At 42.9% G+C, this 25,116-nt stretch overlaps 2 protein-coding genes and 1 pseudogene across 8 annotated transcripts in view; all 3 read left to right on the top strand.

Annotated features, from left to right (window-relative positions):
* The window catches only part of Fis1 (fission 1 protein), a 38,101-nt gene extending 21,690 nt beyond the window's left edge, over nt 1-16,411 (top strand). For 2 of the 7 annotated variants that reach the window (XM_070998856.1, XM_070998849.1), the window contains one exon: nt 71-264. In XM_070998856.1, the coding sequence (XP_070854957.1) occupies nt 71-73 (3 nt within the window). In that variant the 3' untranslated portion in view covers nt 74-264. Of the gene's footprint in view, nt 1-70; nt 265-1,425; nt 1,616-14,437; nt 14,617-14,696; nt 14,887-16,196 lie in introns of those variants that run through there. The other 5 variants (XR_011605554.1, XM_070998850.1, XM_070998848.1 and 2 more) reach the window with 5 other exon arrangements.
* Nucleotides 259-12,570, top strand: LOC139354588 (uncharacterized). Its single transcript, XM_070998847.1, has 2 exons — nt 259-391; nt 8,338-12,570. Exons 1-2 carry the CDS (start codon nt 387-389, stop codon nt 9,188-9,190), a joined length of 858 nt encoding a protein of 285 aa, XP_070854948.1. The 5' UTR covers nt 259-386; the 3' UTR covers nt 9,191-12,570.
* Nucleotides 16,412-16,547: 136 nt separating the features above from the next.
* LOC139354587 (uncharacterized) lies at nt 16,548-23,270 on the top strand (annotated as a pseudogene).
* Nucleotides 23,271-25,116: the final 1,846 nt, after the last annotated feature.

Here is a 25,116-nt window from a genome sequence, read left to right as displayed (position 1 = left end):
TTCAATCTATTTTTGTATAAAATCGACAACAGTATAACTACTGATTAAATTTGTTTGTTCCTTTTTTTAGTAAACAAAAACGGGAGAAATAGTGAAATCCATAATTTTTACGGAATCTTAATCCACCTGCAACTTCAACAACGCAGCGTTTTGTCTGTTGCTGAAATCGATAAATAGTAATTTACTTCATTAATGTTCTTAAATATTTTATTAAGTTTAACCGCGATAATTCAATAAAAGGCCCAAGTGTTAACTTTTATTAAATATCTAATAATAAAATAGGACCACAAAAAGGGGAAAGTCAATCGGCAGTTAAAAAAGGCTAGACAAAAAAATCTAAAAAACCGGAATTCTGATTAATTTGAGGACCTGTGTACCAACAACTGATGAAGTAAGTTAATAACAACAACAACAACAATTAATAAACAACTTTAAGCCAAGAGCCAATCTCCAAATAACTCTGACTGACCTAGAGATAATTCCGTGGTCATCTATTTCTCTCAACTGCGCTTCCAAATTATTCCCACCCAGATCAGTTTCACAGACTCCGCATGAAACTGATACCGTAAACGTCCAAGCCCTGAAGTCCGCTAACGTAAACACAAGAGCCCCAGAGCGAGCCCTGAGTCCGCTAACGTAAACACAAGTTCCTCAAAGCGATCCCTAACGTAAATTTAAATTGCAAATTGCATCAACATATTTTCCGACTCTCTTGTGTCACTCTCTTTATCAATTTTGAGATAAATCTCTTAAGCCGAGGTTTATTATTGATCATTGAACTCCAGGCAAGGCAGTCCGTTTTTAAGGATCGAATCGAATAAGTGAAGTTAAAAAATAATATTAAATTTGTTTAACAAATTCACTAATGAGAAAGTTAATAAGCATACAAAGCAAAATTGAAACAACATCTGCAGAAAAGAAATTTCGTTGTAAAAAATAATAAATTATTACCAAATCCTGAAACTGTAACTTCAGATTGCAGACCGGATGTACATTTATAGAAGAGTATCGATTTCTGTTCCGATATATCTCCCGGGGACTTAAGTCTTAATTCCGTGCACTCATTAGCGTTATCTAAACTTTTAAAACTTTTACTGTAAAATGGTATATTGTAATTGGGGAAAAGTATGTAACAGGAAGTAGGAAGCGATTCCGAACCAATAAAATCCCTTCAGTTTTCACCGCGTGACACTCCATATAGACATTTGTATTAGATGCCCGCTTTTTCACTCGTTACAGCTCATATGAAAATTTTGCGATGTCAGTCGTGATTTCATGCATGCCTTATACGTGTTTGTCGTATGGGAGATTTCTTGTGTGATATAATATAAAATGTGATCGATAAAAATGGTATAAATACGCTTATTAACTTTTTATTTGTATTCATTTTTTAAAAATAAATGTTTGCATTATTTAACTTTATAGTTTATGTTCAGGCCCACTGTCCGGCGAATCTGGACCGGCCCCGCTATCCAGCTGCACCGCTCTCCCGCTCCCTCCATGAAGTCTCCGCTGCGCTTTGGAGCGCAGAGCGGAGCTTAGACTGAGTTAGTTCGATTTTGGAGTTCAAACTGAAATAAACCGCGGTCGCACCCCCGCCTACTTTCCAAGTTAACTTTTGTGGTACATTCTTTTCGGTTAAGGGGCAATTCGCGCAGCGTGTGTTTTCTCCCCTACAGCGACCACAGGCAGATCGCCGCATCCAACGTCCGTCAGCCGCACCAGCAGCCCCACGCCGAAGCCCAGCGCGTTTAACAGTTCCCGCCGACGCCGCCATTTGGCGGACATTTTGGTCCTTCGAGCCGGATAAGATAAGTAAAGCTTTTTCGTCTCATTAATTGCCGGTCTGCCGGTCAGCCACTCGAAAATATAACTCGTCTGACTTGTCCAAAATCCAAGTCCGATTAAATCCGACAAGGGCAATTAATAAATTACTTCGCCATTTTTTTCAACGATTTTCCTTTTGCAACGCGAGGCCATATTGCCAATTTTTTCCGACTCCCTTTTTAATTGCATTTGGCCGCTCATCCATACATACATACACTTGTATAAAATCGAGAAAAAATATTCCAAGCCAAGCATACAGTGAGAATTATTTAATTTCCAGTGTTCTGCCAATTCAGGCCCCCAAAACTTTCCAAGATTTTCTCACTGTATATCCGCAGCCGCTAAAGTACTTGCACATATTTTTTCGTTTTTCCAAATACAGTCCACATACAAATAAATCGAAAACCTCCACAACAACACATACCCCGCCGGCAATAATAATTTAATAAATTTAAAACCGGCGAAAATTACATACAAATTAAATTCGTCGTTAGTAGATGATTTAAAAAAATTTATTTTTTTATTTTTAAAACTCGGGTGATAAACCTTTATTCTTAAAACTCAATTAATACAAGATACTTTTTATAAACTGTGAACCGATCGCGGTCTCGGATAAAATAGGACTGGCTCTTAATTCTAAAAAATTATCCAATGAACCTCGGCCAGAAGCTTTCCTTTTCTTAAGCTTCCAGAACTTTAATTTTTGTTTAAAATAAAAGCTTATGCTGAAACTGTCGCATCTCGTTGTGAAATGAAATTATGCTGACCGATGCAATTTGATTGAAAACCGGAACGCAATATGTTCTGAACTTAGAACGCAATACTGTGGGCTTTGAACGGAAAAGTTTGGGCTTCGAACGGAAGCTTGTGTTTACTTTACGATTGGTTTATTTATCTTAGTGAATGGCAAAGGCAAAGGCAGAATCTTAAGCAAAGGCAAAGGCAATGTCGCTGAAGGCAAGGGTAACATAGCTGAGATTGAATTCAAAAATTTGTTTATAAATTCCATAAGTGGAACCGTTTCACGGGTTGGATAACTTACATGAAAATATCTACATACATACAAATATCTACATACATACATATAAATATCTACATCCATACAAATATCTACATACATACAAATATCTACATATATACAAATATCTACATACATATAAATATCTACATATATACAAATATCTACATACAGTCACATATAATTTTTAACTCCACCATCCCGTTCCGACTAATTAAAGTTTTCCGTCGGCCATCCGGTCAAAAATAGTAAAATAAAAAATTACACCAACCGACGTGAAAATTTTTATTTACCACCGAACTTTTTAGTATTTTTTCGGTATTTGGTATTTACTCCGTAAAATTTATTTTATTTAAACGAGAAAAATACCAGCACTCCACCGCATGCATAGCATGTCCAAAAATTTTTTGGGTATATTCTTAGTATTTTTCCTTCGGAATATTGAATCAAATTAAAGCAATACTCCAATATTAAATAATCAACCGATCGCATCCTCCGGCCAACAACTTATTGGCATAATTTGGTATTTTTTCTTCATTCAGAAGTTTAAATAAAGGCGAAATATTACAATTACTCCACCGGGGACTATATATTAACACATAGTTGGTATTTTTCCCCCTCAATTTATCCAAACGCAAAAAATACCAGCAAAAATATACCAAACTTGATCCCAACCATAATACATATACCAAAAGGGTTAAATATTATAGTATTACTTCTCAACGGGTGATATTCGAACTCCTTACTCACCGTTCCTAATCCGTATCATTGGGTTTAATTCCGCAAAGTAACCAGGTCGGTACTTGCTTTCAATTTCTATTTCTCCGATCCACTACTTTTTTTTGTCGACACCTCGTTCCACTGTTCCGAAAGTGGGCCAGGTTTCCTATATATCCGACATAAACAAAGGCGAGCAGATTCTGACCCAAAAAAAAAAAAAAAAATGGGTAATTTCCTTTAAATGTCCGTTGGAAGTGATAACAACAAGTTGTCCATTCCACCTGCCGTAGTCCCAGGCATATCCGTAGATCCGCCCACACCCGAACTAACCGCCAAGACCTCGTCGCCCCGAAAAGGGCCACCCGTGCAAACGTCAAAATGGCACTAACATCTTCTCAAATCGCTCTAAGCAAATTTACTGAGGTCTCAGATCGGCTGAGTGAGTTTGAATCCAGAGCAAACACTCCTTCGCCGATCCCTCCTACTCTGTTCATGCTGAACATCCGCCGCGAAGAAATACGCGCGTTATGGGACCGCATCAAGGCAGAATACGATGAATGCACCGGGTGCTTAGCAGCAGCCGGAGACAATGCAGCTGATAGTTTGCCAGTTCTCAAGGCTAAATACGGCTACTGCTATTCCGTTTACGAGAGATGTGGGGCTCAGATCGCGGATATGATAGCCCAGGCTCCCCAAGTTCAAGATGTTCTTACCCAGACTTACATTTCCTCTGGATATCGGCTGCCTCCGTGCGATACCGAGGTTTTCACCGGAGATTATCTGCGGTGGCCGACCTTTAGGGATATGTTTACGGCCATTTATATAAACAATCCAAGGCTGACGCCAGTCGAAAAACTTTTTCATCTAAATGCCAAAACAAGCGGCGATGCACACACGATAGTGTCAAACTTCCCCCTTACTAACGACGGCTTTCGCTCAGCTTGGGCTAACCTAACTGAGCGTTTCGAAAACAAGCGGTTATTAGTAAATAGACAGTTAAAAATACTTTTCAATGTGCAGTCCGTTAATCAGGAATCTGGGTCAGCTATCCGTGAACTTCAACGCACCATCCAGGGCTGCCTCACGGCTTTAGAAATGTCCGGAATTGAAACCGAAAATTGGGATTGCCTCTTAGTGTACATGTGCTCCTCCAAACTTCCTAAGCTCACGCTATCCTTGTGGGAACAGTCCCTGCACAATAAGGCAGAGATTCCGACGTGGCAGGAACTGAACGCCTTCCTTACGGAGCGTCACCGGACCTTAGAAGCCATAGACGACGTACGGCCGACAGGCTCGAGTCAAAATCTGCCAAAAACATCCGCCCCCACTGCAGCGCCTCGAAGAATAAATTCTTACGAGGCAAGGGTAGCACCCAAGCCAAAAGGATGTGACCTTTGTAAGAAGGACAACCATCCTGTCCGCACATGTGCACGGTTTCTCAATATGACGGTAGACGAGCGGTCGGCATTTATAAAGAGAAAGCAGCTGTGTCTGAACTGCTTCGCACGAGGGCATCAGCTGCGTGATTGTGAAAGCACTCATAGCTGCTTTACGTGCCGCGGCCGCCATCACACCTTACTACACAGAGGCAACTCCTCCCAATCGCCATCGAAAAAGCTCTGTCAGTTTACCACCCGTTTTCCGACCAGGCCTGGCTTGCAAATAAACACGACGGCCTATGTTCTTCCTCAATTAGCTGGAAACCTTCCATCTTGTCCGATTCCGCAACAGTTTCTACGGGATCTTTCCGAACTGTCACTAGCGGATCCAAAGTTCTACGAGAGCGCACAGATAGATATTCTGGTCGGGGCCGACATACTGCCATCCATTCTCCTAAGCGGCACCCGGCCGAACATTTGTGGCTCTCTCCTCGGTCAAGAAACCATTTTCGGGTGGATCCTAACAGGTTCCGTTCCTTCTCCAAGAGAAAATCAGATTTCCGTTTTTTCTACACGAATTTCCCACACGGTTGACACGTCCCTGGATAGGCTTCTCACCAAATTTTGGGAGGTGGAGGATCTGCCAGTAAAAGTGACAAAATCTTCCGATTTGACATATCAGGAAAATTTTCTCCGAACGACTACGAGAGACGATAACGGCAAGTATGTCGTAAGTCTTCCGTTTCGTGATCCCCAAAACGTAAAATCCGCCCTCGGTCACTCCAGATCCTCCGCGTTGTCGCAGTTCCTAAGAACCGAGCAACGCCTAAAGAGGGACAGTCAGCTGAAAGCCAAATAAGACTCCGTGATTCAAGAGTATCTCGACCTCCATCACATGAAAGAAGTCCGTCCTACCCATAATTCTGCCAGTTATTACCTTCCGCATTATGCCGTGCTCAAGCCGGAAAGTACAACCACTAAGTTACGTGTGGTTTTCAATGCCTCCAGCCCTTCAGAGAATGGGGTCAGTTTAAATGATATCCTTCATGCTGGCCCAGTCTTACAGTCCTATCTAACTACCCAGATCCTGAAGTGGCGATATTTCCGATACGTCTACAGTGCCGATATCGAGAAAATGTATCGGCAGATATGGGTAGATCCGAAGCATTCGCCGTTCCAGCGCATCCTATTCCGCAACAGCGAGGGGCACGGTCGAGATTTCGAATTACAGACGGTAACTTTTGGAGTCAATTGCGCGCCATTCCTGGCCATTCGAGTCCTGCAACAGTTGGCAACTGACGTGCAGCTCAGCCATCCAAGAGCGAGCAACGTCATTCGAAATCATATGTATGTGGACGTTGTCCTTTCGGGAGCTGACTCCGCCGAGGACGCTAAGTTCATTGTTCGCGAGCTACAAAGTGCTCTAGATTCTGCGGGGTTTCCACTGAGGAAATGGACCTCCAACCACAAAGAAATATTAGCTCATATCCAAAGCGATCATCTTCTGACAACCGACTTCCTCGAGATTGACACTGAGAGCACAGCCAAAACTCTCGGCGTACGATGGAAGGCGACGTCCGATGAGTTCTTTTTCGTCCCACCAGATTTAGCAACGGAAATCTCCCACACGAAACGCCAAGTCCTTTCCCGAATTGCCAAGCTGTTTTATCCAGCAGGCTGGCTCGCTATATTTGTTATGTGTGCCAAAATCTTTATGCAAGAGATTTGGCTTCAGGATCTAGGCTGGGACGATAGACTTCCAATTGAGCTGTGCCAAAGGTGGAACAGCTTTTTCCAGAGCTATTCGGTCCTAGACCAGGTCAGAATACCCAGATGGGTTTCCTTCCGTCCAGAGTTCCGCGTAGAGCATCACGGATTCTGTGACGCCTCGCAAAAGGCACACGGCCAAGACACGTGTGGCGCCAGTCAAAACGGTATCTCCCAGGCTGGAGTTATGTGGGGCTCTCCTTATGTCAGAGATGGCCGAAGCCATTCTTCCTAATATGCCGAGGCTGACCTCAAAATTCCATTGTTGGACCGATTCCACGATTGTGCTAGCATGGTTAGCCAAACCAGCGTGCCATTGGACAACATTCGTTGCCAACAGGGTGACGAAGATCACCGAGTCCACTGAGACGGCCAATTGGTCGCACGTTCAATCCGAACATTTGGCTAGTCGAGGAGTTCCCCTTCAAGAGCTGGTGGATAACCCGCTTTGGTGGCATGGACTCACTTGGCTGCAACGTCCACGCGATCATTGGCCCAGCCAGGGAACCGACCTGCCGGTGACTGAGATCGAAAAGCGTGCCGTTAAAGTCCATGTGGCGTCTATGCCGACAGAAGATTTCCTAGATCGCTTTTCCAATTTAGATAGAGCTTTGCGGGTCCTCGCGTATGTCCATCGATTTGTCCAACGATGTCGAAGACGATCACCGCTTTCCGGGGTCCGTCTAGAGGCCCAGGACGTTGCCGCCGCGGAAGAACTCATGACAATTTGCACTCAGCGCAGGTATTTTTCTGAAGAATACCGCTGCTTGAGTCAGAAGCGTCCTGTGCCCGCGGCAAGTTCGATACTCTCCCTGAACCCCTTTCTAGATAAGAAAGGGGTAATCAGGGCATGCGGCCGCGTAACGGCCTCCGACAGTTTGCGGTATAATGAACGACATCCGATAATCCTGCCGTACGAATGTGCACTCTCGCGGCTTCTGGTAAAATTCACACATCTCATTACGTTACATGGTGGTAACCAGTTAGTGGTGCGTCTCACTCGGTCCAGATACTGGGTTCCGAGAATAAAGAACTTGGTGAAGGCAGTGGTTAACTCCTGCAAGGTCTGCGTTATTCACAAAAAGAGATTGCAAGTCCAGATGATGGGAAGTTTTCCAAAAGAGCGAGTGTCTTTTTCCCGTCCGTTCACGTACACAGGGATGGACTACGCCGGCCCGTTCGATATAAAAAATTATACCGGAAGAGCTTGTCTCATTACGAAAGGGTATGTGTTGGTTTTCGTTTGTTTTTCTACAAAGGCCATCCATCTAGAGCCTACATCCGACTTAACGACTTAAAAGTTTATTGCCGCTTTCGCTCGTTTCGTCTCTAGAAGAGGGTGTCCTCGTCAAGTCCAGTCCGACAATGGAAAGATGACAATTTGCCCTCAAATGAGTGGCGACTCGGAAGAATAGACTCCGTTTTTCCGGGAGCCGATGGCAATGTCCGCGTAGTCGACATTCGTACGACACGCGGCATTGTCAAACGTCCAGTGACCAAGGTGGTTCTTCTTCCAAGAGAGCCGCCCAAAACTACCTCGTAACGCGTTTCTTACACACCTTAGTCCGTAGCCATTATCCACGTCATTGTTAATCAGCCCTGTTTGTTTTTTCCCCGTCCACGTAGCGCTCAGGCTTTGGATAGCAGACGTACTAGAGGTACTCAGTCCTACCGATGCCGAGACTGCCGCGGAATTCATCCTCTTCGGAAGTGTCAGAAGTTCCTAAAGCTGAGCACAGAGAAGCGGCTGGGGGCAGTTCTCATAAACAAGTACTGCGCGAACTGTCTCGCACACGAGCACTCCACTGGGAGCTGTCGTAGCGGTGACCGGTGCAGAACGTGCAACCGGAACCATCACACGCTGCTGTACATGCACGACCTTGTTTCCCGGAAAAAGTCCGGCTCCAAGCAACAGCCCGCTTCTCCGCAGCGTTCGCGCCGGCAAGATCCGCCAACTCGCCAAACGCCTGCCCCTCCACCGCGCTCAGCATTCTCGACACCAGCTCCGTCGCTCGCCGCACTTCTCCAGCGTCATAGCGTTAATATCGTCCCGACTGCTTTGGTGATCGTCGAGACCGGAGAGAAGACGTTCGACACCGCCGCACTCATCGATCCGTGCACCCCGACAAGCTCCATCGATGCATCCCTGGCCGCCGCTTTTCGTTTGCCGACAACAAACGTGGGCGATGAGAGCATATGCACGGCGACGATTCGTTCGAAGGTCGAGGAGGCCATCAAGCTGGAGGTGGTCCTCAAGATCGATCCGAACGTGCGCATCTGCACCCCCATCCGTGCGCTCAGTGAGAGCGTCGTCCAGAAATTTAAGGAGCTACCGCTCGCGGATGAGCGTTTCCACCGGCCAGCCACTATTTCATTGATCCTGGGCGCGGACGTCTACCCGAAGGTGATACAGCCGGGCTTCCACATGGCTCCCTCCATGAAGTCTCCGCTGCGCTTTGGAGCGCAGAGCGGAGCTTAGACTGAGTTAGTTCGATTTTGGAGTTCAAACTGAAATAAACCGCGGTCGCACCCCCGCCTACTTTCCAAGTTAACTTTTGTGCGTACATTTTTTTCGGTTAAGGGGCAATTCGCGCAGCGTGTGTTTTCTGCCCTACAGCGACCACAGGCAGATCGCCGCATCCAACGTCCGTCAGCCGCACCAGCAGCCCCACGCCGAAGCCCAGCGCGTTCACAGTTCCCGCCGACGCTGCCAGTTCCCGCGTCGCCTCCCTCGCCATACCGCCAGCGCCGTACCCCGCTACCACCCCGGCGGACAGTTTATATTAAACTTATTTATTTTGAATGTATTTGGTCGCCTTGCCAAAAAGTTTGTCAGACAGTCGATTTTCCGGGCAGTCGGCTAAAAATATTTAAAAAAAGTACGAGTTTTTAATATATTTTACACAAATATATTTTTTTTGTTTCACAGGTAAAGGGGGAAACATCAAAAACTGTAAGTAAACAATTTACATATTTTAATTAGTGCTCGAAAATTTAGTATTAAGTTTATCATTGTATGATAAGCTTAATTTGTCAAATAAATAAATAAATATTTTATTAATAAATTATAGTTGCACTTACCCCTCACGTAAACTTGTAAACGCATTTGTAAACATTAAATTTCCGACGAACTTATTAAAAAACTCTTGTTTCCCGTCGGTTAACGCCGAAAGAATGATCGAAGTCAAGGCTTTTTTTTATTTTCTAAGACGTATTAGCAAGAAGAGACAATATTGGAAATGCCGAATTCCGACTCTGTGACATCGACGGCGAAACAGTGTTTTTGCCTTCTGACATGCCACCTCGAGCCGACTCCAGAACTGAAGGGATTTTGCTAATTTATTATTGATCAGGATCACCAGTCGAATCGATTTATCCCTGTCCGTCTGTCCATGTGGACAATGTGATCTCGAAAACTATAAGAGTTAGAGCGTTGGGACTTTAGACGCGATTCCTTAGCTTCGTAAGCATCAAAAGTTTGTTACATAAATGTGCAACGCCCGCTTGAAACTGTGGCACCTTTTTATACCCTTGCAGAGGGTATAATGCTCTCAGTCAGAAGTTTGGAACGCAATGAGGGAGACGTTTCCGACCCCATAAAGTTTATATATTCTTGTTCAGCATCACTAGACGAGCCGATCTAGCCATGTTCGTCTGTCCGTCCGTTTCTACGCAAAATAGTTTTCAGTTTAAAAGTCTTATTTCTTTTGCAGGTAGTATATAAGTCGGAACCAGCCGGATCGTACAACTATATCTTATAGCTCCCATAGGAATTAACGGAAAAAAAGGTTTAAAAAATTAAATCTCTGGTGTTTTTTAACATATAAACTCCTATGCTTGGAAATAACATTTTTTAATTAGTTCTGAATTTCGAATTTAATTTTATCAAAATCGGACGACTTTATCATATAGCAGCCATAGGAACGATCGGAAAATGTGTGGGAAAAAAATATGAAACATATCATAGCTTCGGTGTGTTTTGACATGTTATTTTATACTATTGGGAATAACAATTTTTGTACTCTTAAGAATTTCGAATTAAAATTAATAATTATAACTGCAAGGGTATACAAACTTCGGCTTGCTGAAGTTAACTTCCTTTCTTGTTTAAATGTGATAAATATATTTTTATTTGAAACATAGTGTTTATATCTCTATACCTTTTGATTGACCTAAAAAAAAGGGCACGCCAACAAACATCCCAAAATCGTCCGTATGTACGCAAACTAGTCTGTCAGTTTTAAAGCTATCTTCCCAAAACTCTTATTTCTACTGCACGTAGTAAATAAGTCGGATCGAGCCGAAGTTTCTATACCCTTGCAGGTCTTTCACGTGGAAGCGTTGTATGTTTAGGGCTTTTCGATTTTTAGAAAACTTAAAACTAATTCCAGAAACATTAAGGTAATGTCCCATTTTAATTTATAACCGTATATGTTTACCGAAAAAAAAATTTAACGGTCTTAGTATTATTTTGTTACTTAAATATCGGATCGTTCCTATAACAGCTATATGATAATGTCGTCCAATTTTTTAATAATTTTATTCAAAATTTTGAAATGTTAAGAGAATAATATTCCCAAGTTTAGATATTAATATCTCAAACAAGGGAGAACGCTATAGTCGAGTACCTCGACTATCAGATATCCGTTACTCAGCTAAATGGAGATATGCAAGCAGCAAAGCGAGACTAAAATGCGCCACCTACCGGCGGTATACAGATTTAAGCGTTATGGGCGTTAGAGTGGGCGTGGCAAATTTTTTTTTGGATCAATCGATAGGTATTGACGAGACCAATACATTTCAGTTAAAATTGTTTATCTAGCATGAAAATTGTGGGCGCCACAGGTATGTGCGGTTTGAGGGCGTTAGAGTGGGCGTGGCAAACTTTTTTTGGGTCAATCAATAGGTATTGATGAGAACATTACATTTCAATTAAAATTTTCTATCTAGCATCAAAACTGTAGGAGCCACAGTTTTGGGCGGTTTGTGGGCGTTAGAGTGGGCGTGGCAGTCTACTGAAACAAACTTGCGCTGCGTAAGAAGCTCAGGAATCTGCACGCCAAATCTCAATAGCCTAGCTCTCATAGTTTCCGAGATCTCAGCGTCCATCCGGACAGACGGACAGTCGGACAGACAGACAGACGGACATGGCTAGATCGACTCGGCTAGTGATCCTGATCAAGAATATATATACTTTATGGGGTCGGAAACGCTTCCTTCTGCCTGTTACATACTTTCCGACGAATCTAGTATACCCTTTTACTCTACGAGTAACGGGTATAAAAACATCGAGCTTATAATTTTTTTACATGTGGGATCTGGTTTGTTCCGACATATAAACCTCCCGAAAGCTGAGAGACTAGTTTCATAGAAACGGACAGACGGACATGGCTAGATCTAGTGACGCTGATCAAGAAACGTGTCCTTCAGTGCTTTGCAAACTTCTGAATGAAATCATTGTAATTGTAATTGTAATTGGGCATCATTCTATTTACATTTTAGAGTCAAAAATAATTTAGCAAAGAAAAGCAACCTAATTAATGAATTTTAAGCGAAATAGTTAAAGGCACACCCGTGTTTGTTGTTTTTCTGTTTTTTGGCTTAAGTCACTCTGGTATTAGATGGTCGATATGTATATGAGTTTAAAAATTTAAATGAAAATTTAAAAACTTGCATTTCAGGAATACATTAAGAAACAAATTGATAAGGAAGTTGCGAAGGGCTTGGCAGTCGCTGGTGGAGCGGCGCTAGTACTTGGTGGAAAATTGGGTCTAGGCATTGCTATGGCTAGAAAGTAATATTATATAATATACTTTTCATTAAAACATTTTCTTTGAAAAATAATTTGTTTAAACAGTGGGTAATTATGATTCAATCTATTTTTGTATAAAATCGACAAAAGTATAACTATTGATTAAATTTGTTTGATCCTTTTTTTAGTAAACAAAAACGGGAGAAATAGTGAAATCCATAATTTTTACGAAATCTTAATCCACCGGCCGAATTTTAATTTCAAATTTAATCTGCAAATTGCATCACCTATTTTGAGATAAATCTCTTAAGCCGAGTTTTATTATTGATCATTGAACTCGAGGCAGGGCAGTTTGTTTTTAAGAATCGAATCGAATAAGTGAAGATAAAAAATAATAATAAATTTGTTTAACAAATTCATTAATGAGAAAGTTAATTCGCATACAAAGCAAAATTAAAACAATATCTGCAGAAAAGAAATTTCCTGGTAAAAAATGATAAATTATTACCAAATCCTGAAACTGTAACTTCGGATTGCAGACCGCATGTACATTTATAGAAGAGTATCGATTTCTGTTCCGATATATCTCCCGGAGATTTAAGTCTTAATTGCGTGCACCCATTAGCTCTAATGACTTTAGAAAACATGGCAATTAACTTTATTTTGACGATTGTCAATGTGCGGGAAATTAATTAACCATTTTGTTAAAGGTGCTGAAAAAAATGTAACCTCCCTAACAACTAGAACTTCTGTGGCTGCGATAACGACACAAAAATGGTCTACAGTTTTAAAAAAAACTAAATTGGAAGCGTTTCCGAACCAATAAAATCTCTTCAGTTTTCACCGAGTGACACTCCATATAGACATTTGTATTGGATGCCCGCTTTTTCACTCGTTACAGCTCATTTGAAAATTTTGCGATGTTAGTCGTGATTTCATGATTATTTGGGTCTATTGCACGTAGTAAATAAGTCGGATCGAGCCGAAGTTTCTATACCCTTGCAGGTCGTTCACGTGGGAGCGTTGTATGTTTAGGGCTTTTCGATTTTTAGAAAACTTTAAACTAATTACAGAAACATTAAGGTAATGTCCCATTTTGTATTTATAACCGAATATATTTACAGAAAATGAAATCTTAGTATAATTAGTATTAGTATATTAGAATTATTTTGACAATAAATATATTTTGAAAGTCGTCCGATTTTTTAATAGTTTTATTCAAAATTCTGAAATATTAAGAGAATGATTTTCCCAAGCTTAGATATTAATATCTCAAAAAACACCGAAGTTATAATTTTTTAACATTTGAGATCTGGTTTGTTTTGACATATAAACTACCTGCAATAGAAATAAAACTTTTGGGAAGGTTTCATCCCGATAGCTGAGAGACTAGTTTCATAGAAACGGACAAGCGGACATGGCTAGATCTAGTGATGCTGATCAAGAAACTTGTGAAGGATACGCGTTTGCGTTGCAAACTTCTGACTGAAATCATACCCTCTGCAGGTGTATAAAAATCGGACGACTATGTCATATAGCTGCCATAGTAAGGATCGGAGGAATATTATTTATTTTTGATCATTTTCCCTTCTACCCACGTGTATAGCATTTTAATATTAAATACAATTAACATTTCATATTTTAAAACTTCGCATTCATTTAATAAAAATCGGGCTACTATGTATGTAACATAGCTACAGGAAGGTTCGGAAAATATATATCAAAATAATACGAAAACATATACACTAGTAAATTACAATTAAGGACTGTAGTTGAGCATCATTCTATTTAAATTTTACAGACAAAAATAATTTAGCGAAGAAAACCAACCAAATTAATTAAGTTTAAACGAAATAGTTAATAGCACGTGTTTTTTTTTTTTCTGTTTTTTGGTTTATGTCACTCTGGTACTAGATGGTCGATATGTAAATAAGTTAAAAATTTTAAATGATAATTTAAAAACTTGCATTTCAGGAATACATCAAGAAACAAATTGATAAGGAATTTGCGAAGGGCTTGGTAGTCGCTGGTGGAGCGGCGCTAGTACTTGGTGGAATATTGGGTCTAGGCATTGCTATGGCTAGAAAGTAATATTATATGATATACTTTTCATTAAAACATTTTCTTTGAAAAATAATTTGTTTAAACAGTGGGTAATTATGATTCAATCTATTTTTGTATAAAATCGACAACAGTATAACTATTTATTAAATTTGATTGTTCCTCTTTTTAGTAAACAAAAACGGGAGAAATAGTGAAATCCATAATTTTTACGGAATCTTAGTCCACCTGCAACTTCAACAACGCAGCCGTTTTGTCTGTTGCTGAAATCGATAAATAGTAATTTACTTCATTACTGTTCTTAAATATTGTATTACGTTTAACCGCGATAATTCAATAAAAGGCCCAAGTGTTAACTTTTATTTAATATCTAATAATAAAATAGGACCCCAAAAAGGGGAAAGTCAATCGGCAGTTAAAAAAGGCTAGACAAAAAATCTAAAAAACCGAAATTCTGATTAATTTGAGGACGTGTGTACTAACAACTGATGAAGTAAGTTAATAACAACAGCAACAACAATTAATAAACAACTTTAAGCCAAGAGCCAATCTCCAAATAACTCTGACTGACCTAGAGATAATTCCGTGGTCATGTATTTCTCTCAACTGCGCTTCCAAATTATTCCCACCCAGATCATGTTTGTGAAACTGATACTGTAAACGTCCAAGCCCTGAAGTCCGCTAACGTAAACACAAGAGCCCCAGAGCGAGCCCTGAGTCCGCTAACGTAAACACAAGATCCTCAAAGCGATCCCTAACGTAAACATCAATTCACGGCCGAATTTTAATTTCAAATTTAATTTGCAAATTGCATCATCCTATTTTCCGACTCTCTTGTGTCACTCTCTTTATTAATTTTGAGATAAATCTCTTAAGCCGAGGTTTATTATTGATCACTGAACTCCAGGCAGGGCAGTCCGTTTTTAAGGATCGAATCGAATAAGTGAAGTAAAAAAATAATAATAAATTTGTTTAACAAATTCACTAATGAGAAAGTTAATTCGCATACAAAGCAAAATTAAAACAACATCTGCAGTAAAAAATTATAAATATTTACCAAATCCTGAAACTGTAACTTCGGACTTAGATGCTGAAAAAAATTAAACGATGCGATAACGACACAAAAATGGTCTACAGTTTAAAAAAACTAAATTGCCCTTTTATAAAAAATTAATTAAACCAAAAGAATACACTTACTCTTTACTTTGGATTGACTTAAATCCAGTGGATTTTCACCTAACAACATTATTAAAACACTTGTTGCTATTATTTTGTTAAATCAACTGATTTGGTTTATTGATATTCCCGTTATTCGTAGAGTAAAACTTTTACTGTAAAATGGTATATTGTAATTGGGGAAAGTATGTAACAGGAAGTAGGAAGCGTTTCCGAACCAATAAAATCTGTTCAGTTTTCACCGCGTGACACTCCATATAGACATTTGTATTGGATGCCCGCTTTTTCACTCGTTACAGCTCATATGAAAATTTTGCGATGTCAGTCGTGATTTCATGCATGCCTTATACGTGTTTGTCGTATGGGAGATTTCTTGTGTGATATAATATAAAATGTGATCGATAAAAATGGTATAAATAGGCTTATTAACTTTTTATTTGTATTCATTTTTTAAAAATAAATGTTTGCATTATTTAACTTTATGGTTTATGTTCAGGCCCACTCTCCGGCGAATCTGGACCGGCCCCGCTATCCAGCTGCACCACTCTACGGCTCTCTCGCGCTCCCGCTCTCCTGCGCTGTTCCTAGCTCCCTCCATGAAGTCTCCGCTGCGCTTTGGAGCGCAGAGCGGAGCTTAGACTGAGTTAGTTCGATTTTGGAGTTCAAACTGAAATAAACCGCGGTCGCACCCCCGCCTACTTTCCAAGTTAACTTTTGTGCGTACATTTTTTTCGGTTAAGGGGCAATTCGCGCAGCGTGTGTTTTCTCCCCTACAGCGACCACAGGCAGATCGCCGCATCCAACGTCCGTCAGCCGCACCAGCAGCCCCACGCCGAAGCCCAGCGCGTTCAACAGTTCCCGCGTCGCCTCCCACGCCATTCCGCCAGCGCCGTACCCCGCTACCACCCCCCGGCGGACATTTTGGTCCTTCGAGCCGGATAAAATAAGTAAAGCTTTTTCGTCTCATTAATTGCCGGTCTGCAGTCAGCCACTCGAAAATATAATTCTTTTGACTTTCTGTACGATTTGTCCAAAATCCAAGTCCTATTAAATCCGACAACGGCAATTAATAAATTACTTCGCCATTTTTTTCTTTGATTTTCCTTTTGCAACGCGCGGCCATATTGCCAATTTTTTCCGACTCCCTTTTTAATTTCATTTGGCCGCTCATCCATACATACATACACTTGTATAAAATCGAGAAAAAATATTCCAAGCCAAGCATACAGTGAGAATTATTTAATTTCCAGTGTTCTGCCAATTCAGGCCCCCAAAACTTTCCAAGATTTTCTCACTGTATATCCGCAGCCGCTAAAGTATTTGCACATATTTTTTCGTTTTTCCAAATACAGTCCACATACAAATAAATCGAAAACGTCCACAACAACACATACCCCTCCGGCAATAATAATTTAATAAATTTAAAACCGGCGAAAATTACATACAAATTAAATTCGTCGTTAGTAGATGATTTAAAAAAATTTTTTTTTTTATTTTTAAAACTCGGGTGATAAACCTTTATTCTTAAAACTCAATTAATACAAGATACTTTTTATAAACTGTGAACCGATCGCGGTCTCGGATAAAATAGGACTGGCTCTTAATTCTAAAAAATTATCCAATGAACCTCGGCCAGAAGCTTTCCTTTTCTTAAGCTTCCAGAACTTTAATTTTTGTTTAAAATAAAAGCTTATGCTGAAACTGTCGCATCTCGTTGTGAAATGAAATTATGCTGACCGATGCAATTTGATTGAAAACCGGAACGCAATATGTTCTGAACTTAGAACGCAATACTGTGGGCTTTGAACGGAAAAGTTTGGGCTTCGAACGGAAGCTTGTGTTTACTTTACGATTGGTTTATTTATCTTAGCAGGACGGTCAAGCGCGGTCCTCGAAGTGAATGGCAAAGGCAAAGGCAGAATCTTAAGCAAAGGCAAAGGCAATGTCGCTGAAGGCAAGGGTAACATAGCTGAGATTGAATTCAAAAATTTGTTTATAAATTCCATAAGTGGAACCGTTTCACGGGTTGGATAACTTACATGAAAATATCTACATACATACAAATATCTACATACATACATATAAATATCTACATCCATACAAATATCTACATACATACAAATATCTACATATATACAAATATCTACATACATATAAATATCTACATATATACAAATATCTACATACAGTCACATATAATTTTTAACTCCACCATCCCGTTCCGACTAATTAAAGTTTTCCGTCGGCCATCCGGTCAAAAATAGTAAAATAAAAAATTACACCAACCGACGTGAAAATTTTTATTTACCACCGAACTTTTTAGTATTTTTTCGGTATTTGGTATTTACTCCGTAAAATTTATTTTATTTAAACGAGAAAAATACCAGCACTCCACCGCATGCATAGCATGTCCAACAATTTTTTTGGTATATTCTTAGTATTTTTCCTTCGGAATATTGAATCAAATTAAAGCAATACTCCAATATTAAATAATCAACCGATCGCATCCTCCGGCCAAGAACTTATTGGCATAATTTGGTATTTTTTCTTCATTCAGAAGTTTAAATAAAGGCGAAATATTACAATTACTCCACCGGGGACTATATATTAACACATAGTTGGTATTTTTCCCCCTCAATTTATCCAAACGCAAAAAATACCAGCAAAAATATACCAAACTTGATCCCAACCATAATACATATACCAAAAGGGTTAAATATTATAGTATTACTTCTCAACGGGTGATATTCGAACTCCTTACTCACCGTTCCTAATCCGTATCATTGGGTTTAATTCCGCAAAGTAACCAGGTCGGTACTTGCTTTCAATTTCTATTTCTCCGATCCACTACTTTTTTTTGTCGACACCTCGTTCCACTGTTCCGAAAGTGGGCCAGGTTTCCTATATATCCGACATAAACAAAGGCGAGCAGATTCTGACCCAAAAAAAAAAAAAAATGGGTAATTTCCTTTAAATGTCCGTTGGAAGTGATAACAACAAGTTGTCCATTCCACCTGCCGTAGTCCCAGGCATATCCGTAGATCCGCCCACACCCGAACTAACCGCCAAGACCTCGTCGCCCCGAAAAGGGCCACCCGTGCAAACGTCAAAATGGCACTAACATCTTCTCAAATCGCTCTAAGCAAATTTACTGAGGTCTCAGATCGGCTGAGTGAGTTTGAATCCAGAGCAAACACTCCTTCGCCGATCCCTCCTACTCTGTTCATGCTGAACATCCGCCGCGAAGAAATACGCGCGTTATGGGACCGCATCAAGGCAGAATACGATGAATGCACCGGGTGCTTAGCAGCAGCCGGAGACAATGCAGCTGATAGTTTGCCAGTTCTCAAGGCTAAATACGGCTACTGCTATTCCGTTTACGAGAGATGTGGGGCTCAGATCGCGGATATGATAGCCCAGGCTCCCCAAGTTCAAGATGTTCTTACCCAGACTTACATTTCCTCTGGATATCGGCTGCCTCCGTGCGATACCGAGGTTTTCACCGGAGATTATCTGCGGTGGCCGACCTTTAGGGATATGTTTACGGCCATTTATATAAACAATCCAAGGCTGACGCCAGTCGAAAAACTTTTTCATCTAAATGCCAAAACAAGCGGCGATGCACACACGATAGTGTCAAACTTCCCCCTTACTAACGACGGCTTTCGCTCAGCTTGGGCTAACCTAACTGAGCGTTTCGAAAACAAGCGGTTATTAGTAAATAGACAGTTAAAAATACTTTTCAATGTGCAGTCCGTTAATCAGGAATCTGGGTCAGCTATCCGTGAACTTCAACGCACCATCCAGGGCTGCCTCACGGCTTTAGAAATGTCCGGAATTGAAACCGAAAATTGGGATTGCCTCTTAGTGTACATGTGCTCCTCCAAACTTCCTAAGCTCACGCTATCCTTGTGGGAACAGTCCCTGCACAATAAGGCAGAGATTCCGACGTGGCAGGAACTGAACGCCTTCCTTACGGAGCGTCACCGGACCTTAGAAGCCATAGACGACGTACGGCCGACAGGCTCGAGTCAAAATCTGCCAAAAACATCCGCCCCCACTGCAGCGCCTCGAAGAATAAATTCTTACGAGGCAAGGGTAGCACCCAAGCCAAAAGGATGTGACCTTTGTAAGAAGGACAACCATCCTGTCCGCACATGTGCACGGTTTCTCCATATGACGGTAGACGAGCGGTCGGCATTTATAAAGAGGAAGCAGCTGTGTCTGAACTGCTTCGCACGAGGGCATCAGCTGCGTGATTGTGAAAGCACTCATAGCTGCTTTACGTGCCGCGGCCGCCATCACACCTTACTACACAGAGGCAACTCCTCCCAATCGCCATCGAAAAAGCTCTGTCAGTTTACCACCCGTTTTCCGACCAGGCCTGGCTTGCAAATAAACACGACGGCCTATGTTCTTCCTCAATTAGCTGGAAACCTTCCATCTTGTCCGATTCCGCAACAGTTTCTACGGGATCTTTCCGAACTGTCACTAGCGGATCCAAAGTTCTACGAGAGCGCACAGATAGATATTCTGGTCGGGGCCGACATACTGCCATCCATTCTCCTAAGCGGCACCCGGCCGAACATTTGTGGCTCTCTCCTCGGTCAAGAAACCATTTTCGGGTGGATCCTAACAGGTTCCGTTCCTTCTCCAAGAGAAAATCAGATTTCCGTTTTTTCTACACGAATTTCCCACACGGTTGACACGTCCCTGGATAGGCTTCTCACCAAATTTTGGGAGGTGGAGGATCTGCCAGTAAAAGTGACAAAATCTTCCGATTTGACATATCAGGAAAATTTTCTCCGAACGACTACGAGAGACGATAACGGCAAGTATGTCGTAAGTCTTCCGTTTCGTGATCCCCAAAACGTAAAATCCGCCCTCGGTCACTCCAGATCCTCCGCGTTGTCGCAGTTCCTAAGAACCGAGCAACGCCTAAAGAGGGACAGTCAGCTGAAAGCCAAATACGACTCCGTGATTCAAGAGTATCTCGACCTCCATCACATGAAAGAAGTCCGTCCTACCCATAATTCTGCCAGTTATTACCTTCCGCATTATGCCGTGCTCAAGCCGGAAAGTACAACCACTAAGTTACGTGTGGTTTTCAATGCCTCCAGCCCTTCAGAGAATGGGGTCAGTTTAAATGATATCCTTCATGCTGGCCCAGTCTTACAGTCCTATCTAACTACCCAGATCCTGAAGTGGCGATATTTCCGATACGTCTACAGTGCCGATATCGAGAAAATGTATCGGCAGATATGGGTAGATCCGAAGCATTCGCCGTTCCAGCGCATCCTATTCCGCAACAGCGAGGGGCACGGTCGAGATTTCGAATTACAGACGGTAACTTTTGGAGTCAATTGCGCGCCATTCCTGGCCATTCGAGTCCTGCAACAGTTGGCAACTGACGTGCAGCTCAGCCATCCAAGAGCGAGCAACGTCATTCGAAATCATATGTATGTGGACGATGTCCTTTCGGGAGCTGACTCCGCCGAGGACGCTAAGTTCATTGTTCACGAGCTACAAAGTGCTCTAGATTCCGCGGGGTTTCCACTGAGGAAATGGACCTCCAACCACAAAGAAATATTAGCTCATATCCAAAGCGATCATCTTCTGACAACCGACTTCCTCGAGATTGACACTGAGAGCACAGCCAAAACTCTCGGCGTACGATGGAAGGCGACGTCCGATGAGTTCTTTTTCGTCCCACCAGATTTAGCAACGGAAATCTCCCACACGAAACGCCAAGTCCTTTCCCGAATTGCCAAGCTGTTTTATCCAGCAGGCTGGCTCGCTATATTTGTTATGTGTGCCAAAATCTTTATGCAAGAGATTTGGCTTCAGGATCTAGGCTGGGACGATAGACTTCCAATTGAGCTGTGCCAAAGGTGGAACAGCTTTTTCCAGAGCTATTCGGTCCTAGACCAGGTCAGAATACCCAGATGGGTTTCCTTCCGTCCAGAGTTCCGCGTAGAGCATCACGGATTCTGTGACGCCTCGCAAAAGGCACACGGTGCTGCGATATATGTGCGCGTAGAAGTGGGCCACAAGACGATGGTGCACTTGCTCACGGCCAAGACACGTGTGGCGCCAGTCAAAACGGTATCTCCCAGGCTGGAGTTATGTGGGGCTCTCCTTATGTCAGAGATGGCCGAAGCCATTCTTCCTAATATGCCGAGGCTGACCTCAAAATTCCATTGTTGGACCGATTCCACGATTGTGCTAGCATGGTTAGCCAAACCAGCGTGCCATTGGACAACATTCGTTGCCAACAGGGTGACGAAGATCACCGAGTCCACTGAGACGCCCAATTGGTCGCACGTTCAATCCGAACATAATCCTTCTGATTTGGCTAGTCGAGGAGTTCCCCTTCAAGAGCTGGTGGATAACCCGCTTTGGTGGCCTCACTTGGCTGCAACGTCCACGCGATCATTGGCCCAGCCAGGGAACCGACCTGCCGGTGACTGAGATCGAAAAGCGTGCCGTTAAAGTCCATGTGGCGTCTATGCCGACAGAAGATTTCCTAGATCGCTTTTCCAATTTAGATAGAGCTTTGCGGGTCCTCGCGTATGTCCATCGATTTGTCCAACGATGTCGAAGACGATCACCGCTTTCCGGGGTCCGTCTAGAGGCCCAGGACGTTGCCGCCGCGGAAGAACTCATGACAATTTGCACTCAGCGCAGGTATTTTTCTGAAGAATACCGCTGCTTGAGTCAGAAGCGTCCTGTGCCCGCGGCAAGTTCGATACTCTCCCTGAACCCCTTTCTAGATAAGAAAGGGGTAATCAGGGCATGCGGCCGCGTAACGGCCTCCGACAGTTTGCGGTATAATGAACGACATCCGATAATCCTGCCGTACGAATGTGCACTCTCGCGGCTTCTGGTAAAATTCACACATCTCATTACGTTACATGGTGGTAACCAGTTAGTGGTGCGTCTCACTCGGTCCAGATACTGGGTTCCGAGAATAAAGAACTTGGTGAAGGCAGTGGTTAACTCCTGCAAGGTCTGCGTTATCCACAAAAAGAGATTGCAAGTCCAGATGATGGGAAGTTTTCCAAAAGAGCGAGTGTCTTTTTCCCGTCCGTTCACGTACACAGGGATGGACTACGCCGGCCCGTTCGATATAAAAAATTATACCGGAAGAGCTTGTCTTATTACGAAAGGGTATGTGTTGGTTTTCGTTTGTTTTTCTACAAAGGCCATCCATCTAGAGCCTACATCCGACTTAACGACTTAAAAGTTTATTGCCGCTTTCGCTCGTTTCGTCTCTAGAAGAGGGTGTCCTCGTCAAGTCCAGTCCGACAATGGAAAGATGACAATTTGCCCTCAAATGAGTGGCGACTCGGAAGAATAGACTCCGTTTTTCCGGGAGCCGATGGCAATGTCCGCGTAGTCGACATTCGTACGACACGCGGCATTGTCAAACGTCCAGTGACCAAGGTGGTTCTTCTTCCAAGAGAGCCGCCCAAAACTACCTCGTAACGCGTTTCTTACACACCTTAGTCCGTAGCCATTATCCACGTCATTGTTAATCAGCCCTGTTTGTTTTTTCCTTATCCACACTCTAAACAGGAATATGGCTCCCCGTCCACGTAGCGCTCAGGCTTTGGGTAGCAGACGTACTAGAGGTACTCAGTCCTACCGATGCCGAGACTGCCGCGGAATCCATCCTCTTCGGAAGTGTCAGAGGTTCCTAAAGCTGAGCACAGAGAAGCGGCTGCGGGCAGTTCTCATAAACAAGTACTGCGCGAACTGTCTCGCACACGAGCACTCCACTGGGAGCTGTCGTAGCGGTGACCGGTGCAGAACGTGCAACCGGAACCATCACACGCTGCTGTACATGCACGACCTTGTTTCCCGGAAAAAGTCCGGCTCCAAGCAACAGCCCGCTTCTCCGCAGCGTTCGCGCCGGCAAGATCCGCCAACTCGCCAAACGCCTGCCCCTCCACCGCGCTCAGCATCCTCGACACCAGCTCCGTCGCTCGCCGCACTTCTCCAGCGTCATAGCGTTAATGTCGTCCCGACTGCTTTGGTGATCGTCGAGACCGGAGAGAAGACGTTCGATACCGCCGCACTCATCGATCCGTGCACCCCGACAAGCTCCATCGATGCATCCCTGGCCGCCGCGTTTCGTTTGCCGACAACAAACGTGGGCGATGAGAGCATATGCACGGCGACGATTCGTTCGAAGGTCGACGAGGCCATCAAGCTGGAGGTGGTCCTCAAGATCGAGCCGAACGTGCGCATCCGCACCCCCATCCGTGCGCTCAGTGAGAGCGTCGTCCAGAAATTTAAGGAGCTACCGCTCGCGGATGAGCGTTTCCACCGGCCAGCCACTATTTCATTGATCCTGGGCGCGTCTACCCGAAGGTGATACAGCCGGGCTTCCACATGGTCGACGAGGGACTGCCAGTAGCCCAGAAGACGGTGTTCGGGTGGATTCTCTCCGGCGCCTGTACGCAGGCTTGAGGCGTAGGCGACTGGCCGAAGTTCCGTCTCCTTTATTTTTTGCAACGCTAGCGATTGCAAGGGGGGCGGAATGTTCAAGGCCACTGTCCGGCGAATCTGGACCGGCCGCGCTATCCAGCTGCACCGCTCTACCGCTCTCTCGCGCTCCGCTCTCCTGCGCTGTTCCTAGCTTCCTCCATGAAGTCTCCGCTGCGCTTTGGAGCGCAGAGCGGAGCTTAGACTGAGTTAGTTCGATTTTGGAGTTCAAACTGAAATAAACCGCGGTCGCACCCCCGCCTACTTTCCAAGTTAACTTTTGTGCGTACATTTTTTTCGGTTAAGGGGCAATTCGCGCAGCGTGTGTTTTCTCCCCTACAGCGACCACAGGCAGATCGCCGCATCCAACGTCCACCAACAGTTCCCGCCGACGCTGCCAGTTCCCGCGTCGCCTCCCTCGCCATACCGCCAGCGCCGTACCCCGCTACCCCCCCGGCGGACAGTTTATATTAAACTTATTTATTTTGAATGTATTTGGTCGCCTTGCCAAAAAGTTTGTCAGACAGTCGATTTGCCGGGCAGTCGACTAAAAATATTTAAAAAAAAGTACAAGTTTTTAATATATTTTACACAAATATATTTTTTTTGTTTCACAGGTAAAGGGGGAAACATCAAAAACTGTAAGTAAACAATTTACATATTTTAATTAGTGCTCGAAAATTTAGTATTAAGTTTAACATTGTATGATAAGCTTAATTTGTCAAATAAATAAATAAATATTTTATTAATAAATTATAGTTGCACTTACCCCTCACGTAAACTTGTAAACGCATTTGTAAACATTAAATTTCCGACGAACTTATTAAAAAACTCTTGTTTCCCGTCGGTTAACGCCGAAAGAATGATCGAAGTCAAGGCTTTTTTTTATTTTCTAAGACGTATTAGCAAGAAGAGACAATATTGGA

Source organism: Drosophila suzukii, unplaced genomic scaffold, assembly GCF_043229965.1.
Source record: "Drosophila suzukii unplaced genomic scaffold, CBGP_Dsuzu_IsoJpt1.0 scf_10, whole genome shotgun sequence".
NCBI lineage: Eukaryota > Metazoa > Arthropoda > Insecta > Diptera > Drosophilidae > Drosophila > Drosophila suzukii.
The sequence above is the reverse complement of the archived record's forward strand: the minus strand, read 5'-3'. Positions and strand labels throughout refer to the sequence as shown.